We start from the raw sequence: 16,652 nt of genomic DNA on the forward strand, positions 1-16,652 counted from the left end.
CAAGGACCTACTGTAGAGCACCGGGAACTCTACTCAGTACTCTGCAAAGACCTATATGGGAAAAGAATCTGAAAAAGAGGGAGTATATGTACATATAACTGATTCACTTTGCTATACAAGAGAAACTAACACAGCATTGTAAGCCAAATATACAGAGTATATCATGAGAAACGCTGGGCTGGAAGAAACACAAGCTGGAATCAAGATTGCCGGCAGAAATATCAATAACCTCAGGTATGCAGATGATACCACCCTTATGGCAGAAAGTGAAGAAGAACTAAAGAGCCTCTTGATGAAAGTGAAAAAGGAGAGTGAAAAAGTTGGCTTAAAGCTCAACATTCAGAAAAGTAAGATCATGGCATCTGGTCCCATCACTTCATGGGAAATAGATGGGGAAACAGTGGAAACAGTGTCAGACTTTCTTTTTTTGGGCTCCAAAATCACTGCTGATGGTGATTGCAGCCATGAAATTAAAAGACACTTACTCCTTGGAAGGAATGTTATGGCCAACCTAGATAGCATATTTAAAAGCAGAGACATTCCTTTGCCAACAAAAGTCTGTCTAGTCAAGGCTATGGTTTTTCCAGTGGTCATGTATGGATGTGAGAGTTGGACAGTGAAGAAAGCTGAGCACCGAAGAATTGATGCTTTTGAACTGTGGTGTTGGAGAAGACTCTTGAGAGTCCCTTGGACTGCAAGGAGATCCAATCAATCCATCCTAAAGGAGATCAGTCCTGGGTGTTCATTGGAAGGACTGATGTTGAAGCTAAAACTCCAATACTTTGGCCACCTCATGCGAATATTTGACTCATTGGAAAAGACCCTAATGCTGGGTAGGATTGGGGGCAGGAGGAGAAGGGGATGACAGAGGATGAGATGGTTGGATGGCATCACTGACTTGATGGACATGGGTTTGGGTAGACTCTGGGAGTTGGTGACAGACAGAGAGGCCTGGCGTGCTGCAGTTCATGGGGTCTCAAAGAGTCAGACACAACTGAGCGACTGAACTGAGCTGAACTGAACTGAATACTCCAATAAAAATTAAAAAAAAAAAAATTTAAAAAGAAGGCTTAATGAGCCAAATCACTGTGCTCACTCTCCATCAGTGAGTTTAGGAAACCTAATATTGCATCACTCTGTGGCCTAGAACAGTGCAGCATAAGGCTAAAAACAAGCCAATGATGTGAAAATCTCACTACAAGACTAATTCTGTGAGGAAGAAAATATGAGACTGTATTTAGAAACATGCTGAGTTTTCACTTCAGCTAATTCTCATGCTGCAATAAAGGGGCTGAAACTGGTCACAGAAGGGCCTGAGGAGGCTGCCCAGCTCTTCAGACGTGACTGACGGACGGACAGAGTGTGGTCAGTGAGGGGCCACTGGCTCCAGGGTCCCAGCTGGGCCACGCACGGGGGAGCGGCCTTGCTGCGTCACATGGTCTCTCTCTGGTCAGTGTTCTGACCTATGTCAAGGGGTGACACATGACATCTGTGTGGCAGTGCTGTGTGGGGCAAGTAGGTTGGGTGGGGGCACTGCACTCAGTTTGGGTGCCACCGGGCTCACCTGTGGGAGCTCAGGACCACAGCACAGCCCTCCTCAGCCTCCTTCCTCACTGCTTCCCACAGGTACCGCTTGGAGCAGGGGTCCATCCCTGAGCTGGGCTCATCCTGAAGGAGAGAAAACACAAGGTGAGGGGTGATGGAGAAGGCACATGGGAATAAGATCCCCAGGGGCAAGGATGAAGGCTGGAGGGAAATCCAGCCCCAGCTCCAGGCCATGCTCTATGCTCAGCAGAGGCCAGGACCCCTCAAGTCTGCTGGGGTCCTCTTGGGATCCCGGGGAGGTAGGCATACCCTGATGCACCCTAACCTCTTTAAAACACCAGAAGCATCTACCCTAGAAGATATACAAGAGCAGAAAAAGGCTTCATTGATTTCACAGCGTCAAGGACAGTCAAGTTTCTTTTAAACCCGAAGCTTTCTCCTTCAATAAACACTCAAGCACTTCTTATCTGAACCCCTTTAGAGAGAGATGTGTGTAGGCTGCCTGATGCATTTCTGTGCTCTTGCAGTCAGGGAGTACCGAACATATTTTTCTTAAGAGCTGAGGTCATCAACTGCTGCAAAGAAAGAAACAGAAGGAAAGTGGACAAAACATGGCACAGAACAGGAAAGCAAATACTGGGTCTTTTGTGCAAATCATATGACACAGTGAATAGTTATAAACCAACTAAGTGGAAGGTGTGATTGGCCATTGTTCCCCTGAGAGAGTCGGAGGCATCATTCCATGTTTCCACACAAGTGTCGGCAGGGGGACACTTGTCCTGTCTCTGGGGAGGATGTTGAGCGTCCTTCAGTGCACGTCCTCCACCAGATGCACACACTCACAGTCACCCCTGTCACTAAAGCTTCATGTGGAAGATTTCAAGGGTTCCTTCAAGGACTCCAAAAGATACACACTGTCATCAAGGACCATTTCAGATGAGGAGGAAACACGTACAGGACTTGTGAGTCCCCACCCAGGTCACTGCACCCAAGCACAGGAGACCTAGCGAGCTGAGAGTGGGATCAAGGACCAAAATCCCATCCAATGCAAGATATGTGGAGGCAAGGCTGAGCGGAAGATCCTGCTAAAGTTAGGGAATAGCCCCGCCGGGAACTCTTTAAGGAAGCCGGCCTCTTCTCTTGTAAGGAAAAAGCCTTCTGCAAACCGCAAAATCACGCAAATGTAAGCTTTGGTTACCCGGTTTCAGAAGATGCAATTACACAGTCATCTTTGATTCTGGACTTTGGGAAAAAGTAAGCTTAGTGCAAGTAAGAGGAGAATCCAGCTCAGATTTCAGAAGACGCTCCACAGATGATGGGGCCCTTTCTTCAATGCAGGTCTTCTGAATCTCCCTTAAGTTCCCCCACTGAAACGCTGCCTCCACTGAACAAACAAGAACAGGCAAAGAAAGGCTGTCTTTCGTCTCCCATATTGTTCCATGTTCCTCAGATTTCCTTCTAGTGCAAAGCCCCGAGAGGTCCTCTAATGGTTAGAATCCAGTCTATGGCCCACAAATAATGACTTATTTTTATTATTTAAATGATACTACTCTTAGCTATTTTTGAAATGCAAACCCATTGACTCTGTTTATTGACAACTGGGCCACCTCTGACTCATGCTTCTATCCAGCCGAACTGGATTAATTTCATTGCCCATGTGGATCATAGATGGCCCTGTCTCAGGTCCACTGTCTGTGCTCTGCTCTTCTGCTGGACACCCTCCCCTCACCCACAAGTTCTTCCTTCCCCACAACCCCCACCCTCAGATTTAGCACACAGTCCCTATAGCTCTGACCATCATATCTGCAGGAGAATACTTAAAGCAACAGGCCAGAGGACAGGCGTGCTTTGGTTTTCAGATTATAAGTGGGCTCTGGTATTCTTTCAAAATATTGTCTTTAGTGTTAAGATTTTATGGAATCTTCAACTGGATAAATAAAAGGGACTCCAAAGAGTCTGCTTTGTCTCTGTAAAATTGCAATGGTATTATAGATTCTGTTTGGAAAATGTTGATTCAGGGCAAAACATTTATTAGTTCAGAAAGGTGACATTGCAAATTTTGAACATCCTCCCTGGAGGACCTCTGATAGATCAAAGCATCTTATTTGGAGACACTGGCATGTCACTGCTCCATCCACTACTCACCAGTAAGAGAAGGTCGGGTTTTCCCAGCAGGGCCAGGGCTGTGGACAGCTTCCTCTTGGTTCCCCCACTGTAGGTGGCCACGGGTTTGTCCACGTGGGCTTCTAGGTGGAGGCGCCTCATGAGGTCCCCAGCCACCTGGAGGAGAGGGGCTTTCTGTGAGGGCATCCCATTCACCAAGGCTCCCCCACCACCGGTTTCTGGGCCTGGAGCCCTGCTCCTTCCTGCCCTACCCACATCCACACTCAGCCCTGCTCCTGAACACCTCCATGACACAGGGATGCTGGAAATGTACAGGCAGGGGCCCCCCTGGACAAAGCTGGGTTTTCTGAGCCTATAAGTTACGGAATTGATGGCCAGAACCTGAGCTCAGGTCTAGGGCTCAGGAAGCAGCAAGGGCCAGCAATGTGGGGTCCAGCGTGGGTCAGACACATCTCCATGCTGAGGTAAGCAAACACAGGTGAGCCAAACAAGGACAAAGATGGAGCTGAGAGGGGCAAAATCTGAGGAGAGGAATCTTCAGGGGACAGAGGAGCAAGGGAGAGCCTTCAATATGCCAAGAAAGGAAGACTGTTTCCCAGAGACTGCACACTCGGTTCAGTTTAGAAAGAAGAGTGGGCTCCTGTTTATCTGCAACCACTGAGCACCCTCTAATCAGGTCCAGAGGATGCTGACTGCCTATCACCAAACAGAGCACCTCCAGCCCCAGGGGCATCCCAGCCCCCGGTACATCACGCATGCTTACCGCTCCTCTTCCTCCTCCACCTTGCAGCCCGTCACACTTTTATACCTCCTGGAAGCCCCAGATCCTTCCCTTCCCTCCCAGGAGAAAACAGCTCCCCCCTCCCACCACAACCTTAGCTGCTTCACACTCTTTCTGTCTGATTCCTGGCTGCACTGGCTTCCCCGGGAGCCAAGATGAAGAAACCTTTGTTTTCAACTGTGCATGATTTTTAACTGTTGTAAACAATTTTATTTAACTCTTGTGATCCTAGTACTATTACCATAGATTTGTTTCTTTCAATATCATCATGTAACCGAACTGGTCAAGATCATACCTCAATTCAAACACCACAGAAGTGCGAAAACCTCTGTAGGACTCTGGGGGTGAGCTAATAAGTGTGTGTTCTAAATAACCCAATAGAGCACAGTTTTAAACTCATACATACACTTTTTTTTGATAAATCTATAAACGTTGGGATAGTAACAATAACAGCAGTAATTGCAATGATGAAATATTAAGAACTTCTAAAAAGATTAGGATAATATTTAGGCCACCCAATAAAAACTCCTTAACATAAACTGGGGCTTCCCTGATAACTCAGACAGTAAAAAATCCACCTGCAACGCAGGAGATCTGGGTCAGGAAGATCCCCTGGAGAAGGGAATGGCTACCTACTCCAGTATTCTTTCCTGGAAAATCCCAGGGATAGAGGAGCCTGGTGGTCTACAATCCATGGGGTAGCATAGAGTCAGATAGGACAGAACAAGTAACATTTTCACTTTTCAAGATAAACTGCTCTTTCACTTTATTTGCACAGCCTCAAAATGACCCAGAAAGAATTAAGAGTCTCCATGAGTGGTCTAGTTTTGAAACAGTATAAATCAAGAAGGTGAAGATTTCAAGGCCCCAGAGATTCCTGAAGATGGTCTTAAATCCCCTGAGATCTGCCAAAGAATAACATCTTGAAGTTGGTAGTTTGCTCATCTTGGAAATAATAACATCATTTTCCCAGATGGGTATATAGGTACTATCCCTTTCCATAGCTCCATTAAGTATAGTAATTTAAATTAACATAAAGTGCCTGTGTGCTAAGTCGCTTTGGCTGTACCCAACTCTTTGCGACCCCATGGACTGTAGCCCACCAGGTGCTTCTGTTCATGGGATGATTCTCTGGGCAAGAATACTGGAGTGGATTGCCATGCACTCATCAGGGGATCTTCCTGACCCACGGATCGATCTCACATCTCTTATGTCTCTTGCATTGGCAAGTGGGTTCTTTACCACTAGCACCACCTAGGAAGCCACTAACATAAAGTAAATGAATGAAGTAAGTAAAAAGTTGTTCAAGCAAAGCAAGTGATTCAAGACAGACTGAAGTGTGAAAGGCATTCCTGTGAGAGGGAGGCAGAGATATGATGGCTGGAATCGGAGACGTGAAGACTGTGGTTACTTTTCCCTCAGAGAGGGTCTTCCAGAGAATAAAACCAATCCACAAGTAGATATTCACATAGAAAATGAAAGGAGGCAGCCAGAGAGGCTTCCTGGAAGAAGAGGCTCTGTTCACGTGAAAGGGAGGAAACTGGGAAGGCAGAGTCTGCTGGGAAGAGTACTCGTCCCGGGAGGCAGTGCCACCAGCTATGGGGCAGAAAAGTGACACACTGGGAAAATGATATTTTTTAGGTTATTTTTAGATCCATAAAAATTGTACCAAAGAGACTGGAAATGTACATATGTATCAGAAATAAATTTTATTTCATGCCCGTTCTCCTTATTCAAAGGCTCCTCTGTCCATGGAATTTTCCAGGCAAGAGGACTGGAGTGGGTGGACATTCCCTTCTCCAGGGATTCTTTCCAACCCAGGGATAGAATATGGATCTCCTGCATTACAGGCAGATTCTTTAGCATCTGAGCCAAGCGGGACGTTCATTCAAAGGCTAGCAAGACATAAATGAAAGCTGATAAACAGAAAAATGAAATAAGACAATCATAAAAGTATAGCCTGTTGCTGTAGAAAATGCATTGCAGGATAAGAGAACTTCTGAGTAAACCTACCAAACTATTACTGATAATTTTTATGAAATCAGGAAACATGTGTCATGCTTTTCCAATTTCACAAAAGGTTAAGTGTTGCAGACTTCAAATTCTGGACTGGTTAACCATAGCAAAGAATCCAGAATATACAGGAATGGACGTATTAGTTTGATCCACTTTTGGAATGTCATGTTTTCAGAAAAATAACTGAAAATGGTCTAATAAGAAGCGTTCTGTTGCAGTCTTTCCTGCACTCAGTACTCCTGACAAAATAATGGCAAACGTAATGCCTTAGTCACCGTGGTTGCAAAATACCATCTAAACACCAAAATGTCAATAGTTAATGGAATCTCTGTCCGCTACTAGGTATTTTCTTGCCATAAATTCTAGAAATTGTACTGCACTTAAGGCAAGAATTTGGGATTATTCACTTTTATCACCTCAATCTCTAATCATCTTTAACACATAATGGCACTTCTATAAATATTATTTGAATCAAAATAAATTGCCCAGAGATTCATACATCCATCCATTTGATTTCAAAGCCAAAATTTTCCACTAGCTTACATGTTAATAACCACACTGAAATAGACCATGAGATTAAAGATCAAAATGAAGTGTTAAGTAGAAAAAGGGAGCGAAGGGCTTAAGGCAGAATGCCTTCCTTCTGATCCTCTCTCTATTTCCTTCTGGCCCCTGTCCCTCTTGTTTTATAATGTCTAGCTCCTTCTAACAAAACTGGGAATAGAAGAAAATTTGGGGAGACAAGTGGTATCTGTGGAGAAGATAAGTAGAAAGATGCAATAGGGTATTTCCTTGATATGTGTTTGCTGGTATTAACAAAGAAGAGATGGCTAAGGGCCTACCTCATCTATTCCAGGGAAAACAAAAATACAGAAATCCCAGCCCCGTCCCATTGGCAGTGTGATTTGGTGTTTTGAATATGACTCTAACTCTGAAATTTTCTTACATGTGTCTAGCAATCCAGACCATGTTATAATCATTTTGTTATAACTTTATGTAAGTTTTTAAAAATTGGATTAACTGAATTCAGGCTCAGACATGGATACAGTCCAAAACTATGCAGTGTAGACAATGGGGAAAAAAATTTAAATGATTACATCAACCTGCTGAGCCTAAATTCAAGCTGAATGAAGGCAGCATCCTTTTCTTACCAAATTGAACTTTTGGAAGGTCATAGAAATGGGTGATACAACCATATGTTGGAGACCCCAAGCTGGACATGAGCCAGGACCCTGGAGCACAGGGGCAGCACCAGGTGGGCTCTGAGGGGAGATGCTGGGGGGAGGACCTTCCCCAGAGCCAGAAGGGCTCTGCCTCCAGAATCACAGAAGACACAAGTGTGCGTGTCGTGTGACAGTGAGGACAGGTGGAGAAGAGTGCCCAGTACAGCCCAGACACCAGGAGAGCATCCTACGAGACCTGGGAGTCCTGAAACCCAGGGCAGATCCCTGTCAGAGGAGCCTTGCCATAATCTCATGAGGTTTCCACTTCTTCAGCCATTAGGGGCACTGGAAACTCCGTCTGACCAGCCAGCCACCCAAATGTGCTGAGAACACACACTCTGGAGCCAGTTCGTCTGCCCTCAAAACAAACCACCCACATTCCAGCCACTGGTTTGGGTGGCTTCCTATGCTGTTGTTATTCAGTCACTAAGCCGTGTCCGACTCTTTGAGACCCCATGGACTGCAGCACACCATGCTCCTCTGTCCTCTATTTCCCAGAGTTTGCTCAAATTTATGTCCAATGAGTCAGTGATGCTATCTAACCATCTCATCCCACCATTTCTGAAATGAGGAATACACCCTGCGCAGCTCCTATGGTTGCTGTAAAACAGAACAGTGCTTTGCCCACAATAACCGAACTATCATTTTCTGCTCTTTTATCAAAATCCCTTCTGGTCACATAGTGATAAGCGCATAGGAACAGACAAGCCTCTTCTATATTTCACATATTTCTAAAATTTACAGGAGAGGGGAATTTGTCACCAGGGGAGCTAATTCCTCTCAGAACACATGTGCTGACATCTTAGAAACCTCTGAGCAAACAGCAATCCTATCTGCAAAATCACTTGCCATTTCATGAAAGCAATGAAGCCAGTTCCTAATTGGCGACCATTAAGATAACATTTCTCTGTGGAGGCGCTCAGCACAGTGAGCTCCTAAGACAGCTGAGGATCAGAAACTATTGCTCTGGAAGACACCAAGCAAGACAAGCTTCACTGTCTTAACAAGAATGCTTTCAAAGGGCGTGCTTCCCCCCCGGGACAACAGAGGCGCTAGCTTAGAGTGCTCCCCAAGCATCCACCTCTTTAATCAGAAACAAGCCAGGGGAGCTGGCGGAGATAAACACCCATTAAAGGCTGAGCCAGCGACTAGATCTGGATGTCAAGAGCTGCTTAAACTGTGGTGAGTGGGATCCTTTGGGCGGACATGTGTCTTTGCTTTATTGAGATGGGAGGTGGGTGAGTGGACTAGCACCCCTCTAGGGACATGGAGAGATCTCATTCTGGTTTCACTTAGAGTCACAGAGCATAAATAAGATAGGAAGGCTACAGCATGGCACGGCAGCACAGAGAATGAATTTTCATGGGCCAGTGAAGGAGATGGCTGTGGGTTTGTCTCCTGGGAACCCCATGATTGCTCCATCTCCTGCAGAAGCTCATTGAAAATGCATCCCACACGCCCCTTATTTCTGCTCCAACTTCAGAATCTAGACAGGCAAGCAGCACCCCACACCCTCCACAGAGAGGTGCAGAGGAGGTAAAACCACTCCTTGAGCACCTGCCAGTCTGAGGCTGCCCCCCTGGCCTGAGCTGTCAGTCAAGACTGTCAGCTCTGCCTTGCTGGCCATAGCTGGAAGCAGACAGAAGGGCATCTGCTTCTGGTTCTCTCAGTCGCACCCACTCCCTCAACCCCTAAAGGGAAGGGGGGCTCTGTGGCTCCCCACACACATCTGCCCCCCTGGACCCCCCAGAAAGGAGATGCAGAACCCTCCAGAAAGGAGCCTAGGCATGTGGCTGGCAGCCCACCCAACAGGAAGTCATCCTTTCCATCCACCCACCAAATCCACACATGATCTAAGTCCTTCTCCACAGGCCCTGCAGATTCAAATCTATGCTATTTGCTCTTAATTTACACTAAATGTAAAAGATGCTTGGTGGGGGAGGGGGTCCTATAGGAAACAAGATTGCAGATGACTGTGGGCTTTCACTCCTACCCATGGCTTCTTCTCTGGGCAGGGACCTATTCTAAATGAACAACATAAACGTAACACAGACATATTTGTGTTAACTTCAGTGTGACAACATTGGAAATATATTTCAGGGACACTTAATCTGACACTGCGATCCCCATCATGGGGTGAAAGAGCTCAGCTGGGCCCAGAGGTGTTGCCACGCACTCCTCTGCTGGTCCTTCTTCCCGGAAACCCTAGGAGGCTCTTACCTTGGGGATGGACTGCTTTGGAATCCCATGGAGGCAGCAGTAGTACTGCAGGTGCTCCCAGCCCGTCAGGAGCTCGTCCAAGGCGTCCTGCTGCGGACAGTAGCCAATGCGGATGCCGGCTGCACCAGCAAGAGACAGAGCCACGCCCTCTCTGCCAAGAGAAGCAGCAGCATAGAGAAGATTCAACTTTCCAGACAAACATCACCCATTTCTTAAATATGGCTCATCAATCCCAAGCTTGTGGCAGTTTGTGCTGTGTACTAAGTTCGTGCTAAGTCACCTCAGTCGTGTCCAACTCTTTGTGACCCTATGGATTGCAGCCGTCCAGGCTCCTCTGTCCATGGGATTCTCCAGGCAAGAATACTGGAGTGGGTTGCCAAGCCCTGCTCCAGGGGATCTTCCTGACCCAGGGATCAAACCCATGTCCTTATGTCTTCTGCACTGACAGGCAGGCTCTTTACAACTAGCACCACCTGAGAAGCCCTGTTGCAGTTTGTCTAATGCAATTAATTAACTTAGTACAAATGGGTTCAATGAACTAGTAGCAGTCCATGTGCGGGTAGGACAGACCTAGCTCTAACACCATGAATGCTCTAAATGTCAAAGAACAGGCATAAGGCACAGAGCTTCCCAGCATCAGCTGGCTGTGCACAATGTTTTGTTTGCGCCCTCCAAGAGTCTGTTTCCCCAGTCCTGTGGAAATTCTGTAATCAAATCCCACTGGATTCCAAAGTTAAGTTCCCAGGGGGGTTGGCAACAATGGCTATTGCTCCATAAATGGCCATCACAGCTATTACTCCCCAAACCAAAACAATTTATATGAACATCTAATAAATCCACGGTGAGGCTATCACTCAGTATCAGATGTTTTAAAAATCACTTTTATGATAGCAATAATATATATAAATATGTATATATATATATATATATCTGATTGAACACACAGAAAAATAGAGAGCTAAAAGGAAAATTTCACAGTCTCAGCCCATAGTTAATGTCTACCATTAATGGCAATGTCTACCATTAATATTCTTCTTTTTTTTTTTTTAACTTTACAATATTGTATTTGTTTTGCCATACATTGAGATGAATCCACCAAGGGTGTACATGATTTCCCCTTCCAGAACCCCTCTTCCACCTCCCTCCCCGTCCCATCCCTCCAGGTCATACCGGTGAACCAGCCCCGAGCACCCTGTATCATGTGTCGAACCTGGACTGGCGATTCGTTTCACATATGATAATTTACATGCTTCAGTGCCATTCTCCCATATCCTCCCACCCTCGCCCTCTCCCATAGAGTCCATAATACTGTTCTATTTATCTGTGTCTCTTCTGATGTCTTGCATACAGGGTTATCTTTACCGATTGACTAAATACCATATATATGTGTTAGTATACTGTATTGGTGTTTTTCTTTCTGGCTGACTTCACTCTGTATAATAAGCTGCAGTTTCATCCACCTCATTAGAACTGATTCGAATGTATTCTCTTTAATGGCTGAGTAATATTCCATTGTGTATATGTACCACAGCTTCCTTATCCATTTGTCTGCTGATGGGCATCTAGGCTGCTTCCATGTCCTGGCTATTATAAATAGTGCTGCGATGAACATTGGGGTACACGTGTCTCTTTAAATTCTGGTTTCCTCGATGTGTATGCCCAGCAGTGGGATTGCTGGGTCATATGGCAGTTCTATTCCCAGTTTTTTGAGGAATCTCCACACTGTTCTCCATAGTGGCTGTACTAGTTTGCATTCCCACCAACAGTGTAAGAGGGTTCCCTTTTCTCCACACCCTCTCCAGCATTTATTGCTTGTAGTCTTTTGTATAGCAGCCATTCTGATGGGTGTGAAATGGTACCTCATTGTGGTTTTGATTTGCCTTTCTCTGATAGTGAGTGATGTTTAGCATCTTTTCATGTGTTTGTTAGCCATCTGTATGTCTTCTTTGGAGAAATGTCTGTTTAGTTCTTTGCCCCACTTTTTGATTGGGTCGTTTATTTTTCTGGAATTCAGCTGCAGGAGTTGCTTGTATATTTTTGAGATTAATTGTTTGTCCATTGCTTCATTTGCTATTATTTTCTCCCATTCCGAAGGCTCTCTTTTCACCTTGCTTATAGTTCCCTTTGTTGTGCAAAAACTTTTAATTTTACTTAGGTCCCATTTGCTTATTTTTGCTTTTATTTCCAATATTCTAGGAGGTGGGTCATGGAGGATCCTGCTGTGGTTTATGTCAGAGAGTGTTTTGCTTATGTTTTCCTCTAGGAGTTTTAGAGTTTCTGGTCTTATGTTTAGATCTTTAATCCATTTTGAGTTTATTTTTGTGTATGGTGTTAGAAAGTGTTCTAGTTTCATTCTTTTACAAGTGGTTGGCCAGTTTTCCCAGCACCACTTGTTAAAGAGATTGTCTTTTCTCCATTGTATATTCTTGCCTCCTTTGTCAAAGATAAGTTGTCCATAGGGGCGTGGATTTATCTCTGGGCTTTCTATTTTGTTCCATTGATCTATATTTCTGTCCTTGTGCCAGTACCATACTGTCTTACCATTAATATTCAAATGTTAATCCTTTAAGTGTAGCAATGCTCCACAAGTACATGCTGAAGATTATACAAAATTGTACTTACTTAAAGGAAAAGAGCTCCTGTTTTATTCTAATTTTATTATTAAGAGATATCCATCATGGACATTTTTAAACTACTCAAATGTGATCACATTTAACATGAAACACTGACATCTTTCTATGCATTTTTACAAAGATAGAATCATAAAGTCTATAAATTTTCCTGAGAACACTTCAGAAAGGAAAATTTACAGTTTCAAAATGGAACATAATGTAAAGAAAAACTTGCTGAGAAATCATGACTACTATAGAAGCTATTATGAGTATCTTTCATTAAAAAAAAGTGAATCTAGTCATTCAATGAATAAAAAAGCAAAATCGCTGTCTGAGGAGGCGTTACAAATAGCTGTGAAAAGAAGAGAAGCGAAAAGCAAAGGAGAAAAGGAAAGATATACCCATTTGAATGCAGAGTTCCAAAATAGAAAGGAGAGATAAGAAAGCCTTCCTCAGTGATAAGTGCAAAGAAATAGAGGAAAATAATACAATAGGAAAGACTAGAGATCTCTTCAAGAAAGCTAAAGATATCAAGGGAACATTTCATTCAAAGATGGGCTCAAAAAGGACAGAAATGGTATGGACCTAACAGAAGCAGAAGATATTAAGAAGAGGTGGCAAGAATACACAGAAGAACTGTACAAAAAAGATCTTCATGACCCAGATAATCACGATGGTTTGACCACTCACCCAGAGCCAGACATCCTGGAATGTGAAGTTAAGTGGGCCTTAGAAAGCATCACTATGAACAAAGCTAGTGGAAGCGATGGAATTCCACATGAGCTATTTCAAATCCTAAGAGATGATGCTGTGAAAGTGCTGCACTCAATATGCCAGCAAATATGGAAAACTCAGCAGTGGCCACAGGAGTGGAAAAGTCACTTTTCATCCCAATCCCAAAGAAAGGCAATGCCAAAGAATGCTCAAACTACCGCACAATTGCACTCATCTCACACTCTAGTAAAGTAATGCTCAAAATTCTCCAAGCCAGGCTTCAGCAATACGTGAACCATGAACTTCCAGATATTCAAGCTAGTTTTAGAAAAGGCAGAAGAACCAGAGATCAAATTGCCAACATCCACTGGATCATCGAAAAAGCAAGAGAGGTTCCAGAAAAACATCTATTTCTGCTTTACTGGCCAAACCAAAGCCTTTGACTGTGTGGATCACAAAAAACTGTGCAAAATTCTGAAAGGGATGGGAATACCAGACCACCTGACCTGCCTCTTTAGAAATCTGTATGCAGGTCAGGAAGCAACAGTTAGAACTAGACATGAAACAACAGACTGGTTCCAAATAGAAAAAGGAGTCTGTCAAGGCTGTATATTGTCATCCTGCTTATTTAACTTATATAAAGATTACATCATGAGAAACGCTGGGCTGGAGGAAGCACAAGCTGGAATCAAGATTGCTGGGAGAAATATCAATAACCTCAGATATGCAGATGACACCACCCTTATGGCAGAAATTGAAGAAGAACTAAAGAGCCTCTTGATGAAAGTGAAAGAGGAGAGTGAAAAGGTTGGCTAACTCTCAACATTCAGAAAACAACGATCATGGCATCCAGTCCCATCACTTCATGGCAAACAGATGGGGAAACAGTGGAAACAGTGGCTGACTTTATTTTGGGGGGCTCCAAAATCACTGTGGATGGCGACTGCAGCCATGAAATAAAAGACGCTTACTCCTTGGAAGAAAAGTTATGACCAACCTAGGCAGCATATTAAAAAGCAGAGACATTACTCTGCAAAACAAAGATCTGTCTAGTCAAGGCTATGGTTTTTCCAGTAGTCATGTATGGATGGGAGTGTTGGACCATAGAGAAAGCTGAGGGCCAAAGAATTGATGTTTTTGAACTGTGGTGTTGGAGAAGACTCTTGAGAGTCCCTTGGACAGCAAGGAGATCCAACCAGTTCATCCTAAAGTAAATCAGTCCTGAATGTTCATTGGAAGGACTGGTGTTGAAGCTGAAACTCCAATACTTTGGCCACCTGACGTGAAGAACTGATTCATTAGAAAAGACTCTGATGCTTGGAAAGATTGAAGGCGAGAGAAGAAGGGGACATTGGAGGATGAGATGGTTGAATGGCATCACCGACTCAGTGGACATGAGTGTGAGTAAACTCCAGGAGTTGGTAATGGACAGGGAGGCCTCATGTGCTGCAGTCCATGGGGTCGCAAAGAGTTCGGCATGACTGAGCGACTGAATTGACCTGACTGAATGTTTTAATCTGTATTTAAGTGGTACAGGTACCTGGTAACAAGTAAACAATGCAAGAAAATTTGGTTTTGAGTTAAATTTTATGTTTCTCTTTTCATTTTGCTTTTTTTCCTAATCTTGTAAACATTAATCCATCAAACAATTTTCCCTAAATTTCTAATAGCAAAAGTTTATTTCAGCCTGAATTTTGCTACTCTTTAGAAAATATGTTCATCTGTTCAATCACTCTTAGGAATTTTCTTTATCAGTGTATTTAAGAGATTTCACAAGACATATAGTGGTGTGCATCTTTTTCAGCAAATTTACTGGCATATTAGAATTTTTTATTTCAATTTGTAACATCAGGTTTTGTTTTGAACCACTGCCTCTGGAAAAATTTCACTCAATAATCATCATTACTATTAACATCTAGTTCTAGAACATTTCCAATATCCTCAAAGGTAACCTCATAATTATTGGTATATTTTAAAAAAAGAAAACAGAGCCCTTAATCAAACAGTTAGTGGAGGTGGCTCAGACAGTAAAAAAAAAAATCTGTCTGCAGTGTGGGAGACCTGGGTTCGATCCCTGGGTTGGGAAGATCCCCTGGAGAAGGGAATGGCTACTCACTCCAGTATTCTTGCCTGGAGAATTCCATAGACAGAGGAGCTTTGTGGGCTACAGTCCATAGGGTCACAGAGTCAGATATGACTGAGCGACTAACATACGTAGGAGACCAGCAGGGGGAGCTCTCAAGCCCTGGGACAGCAGCGGAACCCACAGGGAGAAGAAAGACTCTTCCTCTCTTCTGGCCTGGACTCAGCCAATGGACAGTCAGCAGTAGGCTCCTTGTTACTGCCCCATGTTACTCCCTTCCACTCTACAAAAGCTTTCTTTTCTGCATTTTTACAGGGGGACTTGTCAATAGATTGCCATGGTTTCAGACCCCAAACTATAATTTCTTTGATGATCCCCCAAACCCACTGTTGCTGGAAAAATAACCAGCAGTCTATTTATTCTATCTGTTTTAGATCAACATGCATGTATGAGTCATGCCTCATTTCCCTGTCCTTCCAGCCCCCCACCTTCTTTTTTAATCACCACTTTCCATTTTGTAGATGTTAAAACTAAACCCTGCAAGGCACCGCTGCCTTGAACTGACTACAGAACCAGTTCTAACACCTTTATGTGGCCCATACAAGTCTACCACTGTTTTCATTCTTTAACACTTTCATACAAAGATAAAATGACAATATAAAAAAGGAAGAGAGGAGGTTATTACTTTTTAACTGATAGGTTTAATTTTTAGAGTGGTTTAGGTTTATGGGAAAGTTGAATAGAAAGTACAGGAAGATGAAGGGGGTCACCTAGAATCACCTCCCCTCCAATTATTATCTTCATCGCTATGGCACATTTGTTAAAACTGATTGATACTTCTATTAACAATGTCCACAATCCATACTGGGGTTTGCATTTTGAGTTGAACATTCTGTGGGTTTTGTCAGAGTCATGATGTCAGGTACCCACAGAAGCACACAGGTCAGTCTCACTGCCCTAAAGTCTCTGTGCTCTGCCTGTTCAACCCTCCCTCCCTCTTCCCTGGAAACCACTGATCTTTTATTGTGTCCACAGCTTTGACTCTTACTGATCACCATATGGTTGAAATTACACCAATATATAGTCCTTCCCAGATGGGCTTGTTTTACTTAGTAATATGCATTTAAGTTTCTTCCATAACTTTTCATAGCTTAACTGTACTCCTAAAAATTGTCATGATGGTGAAGTTTATGCTGTGTGTGTTTTACAACAAATTTTTAAAAGATATACTACGCAAATGGTATCCAAAAGCATTTTGGAGTGGCTATACTAGTATCAGCGGAGAAGGCAATGGCAACCCACTCCAGTACTCTTGCCTGGAAAATCCCATGGAC

General features: G+C 43.8%; 1 protein-coding gene across 1 annotated transcript in view; it reads right to left on the reverse strand.

Annotated features, from left to right (window-relative positions):
- ABCA13 (ATP binding cassette subfamily A member 13) overlaps window positions 1-16,652 on the reverse strand; it is a 413,377-nt gene that overhangs the window by 48,303 nt on the left and 348,422 nt on the right. The window contains exons 59-61 of the mRNA XM_081536362.1: window positions 9,910-10,060; window positions 3,691-3,825; window positions 1,565-1,668 (exon numbers count right to left, since the gene is read on the reverse strand). Of these exons, the coding sequence (XP_081392488.1) occupies window positions 1,565-1,668; window positions 3,691-3,825; window positions 9,910-10,060 (390 nt within the window). The remainder of the gene's footprint in view (window positions 1-1,564; window positions 1,669-3,690; window positions 3,826-9,909; window positions 10,061-16,652) is intronic.

Source organism: Giraffa tippelskirchi, chromosome 10 (genome assembly GCF_054371585.1).
Source record: "Giraffa tippelskirchi isolate mGirTip1 chromosome 10, T2T-mGirTip1v1.2.pri, whole genome shotgun sequence".
NCBI classification, from domain to species: Eukaryota; Metazoa; Chordata; class Mammalia; order Artiodactyla; family Giraffidae; genus Giraffa; species Giraffa tippelskirchi.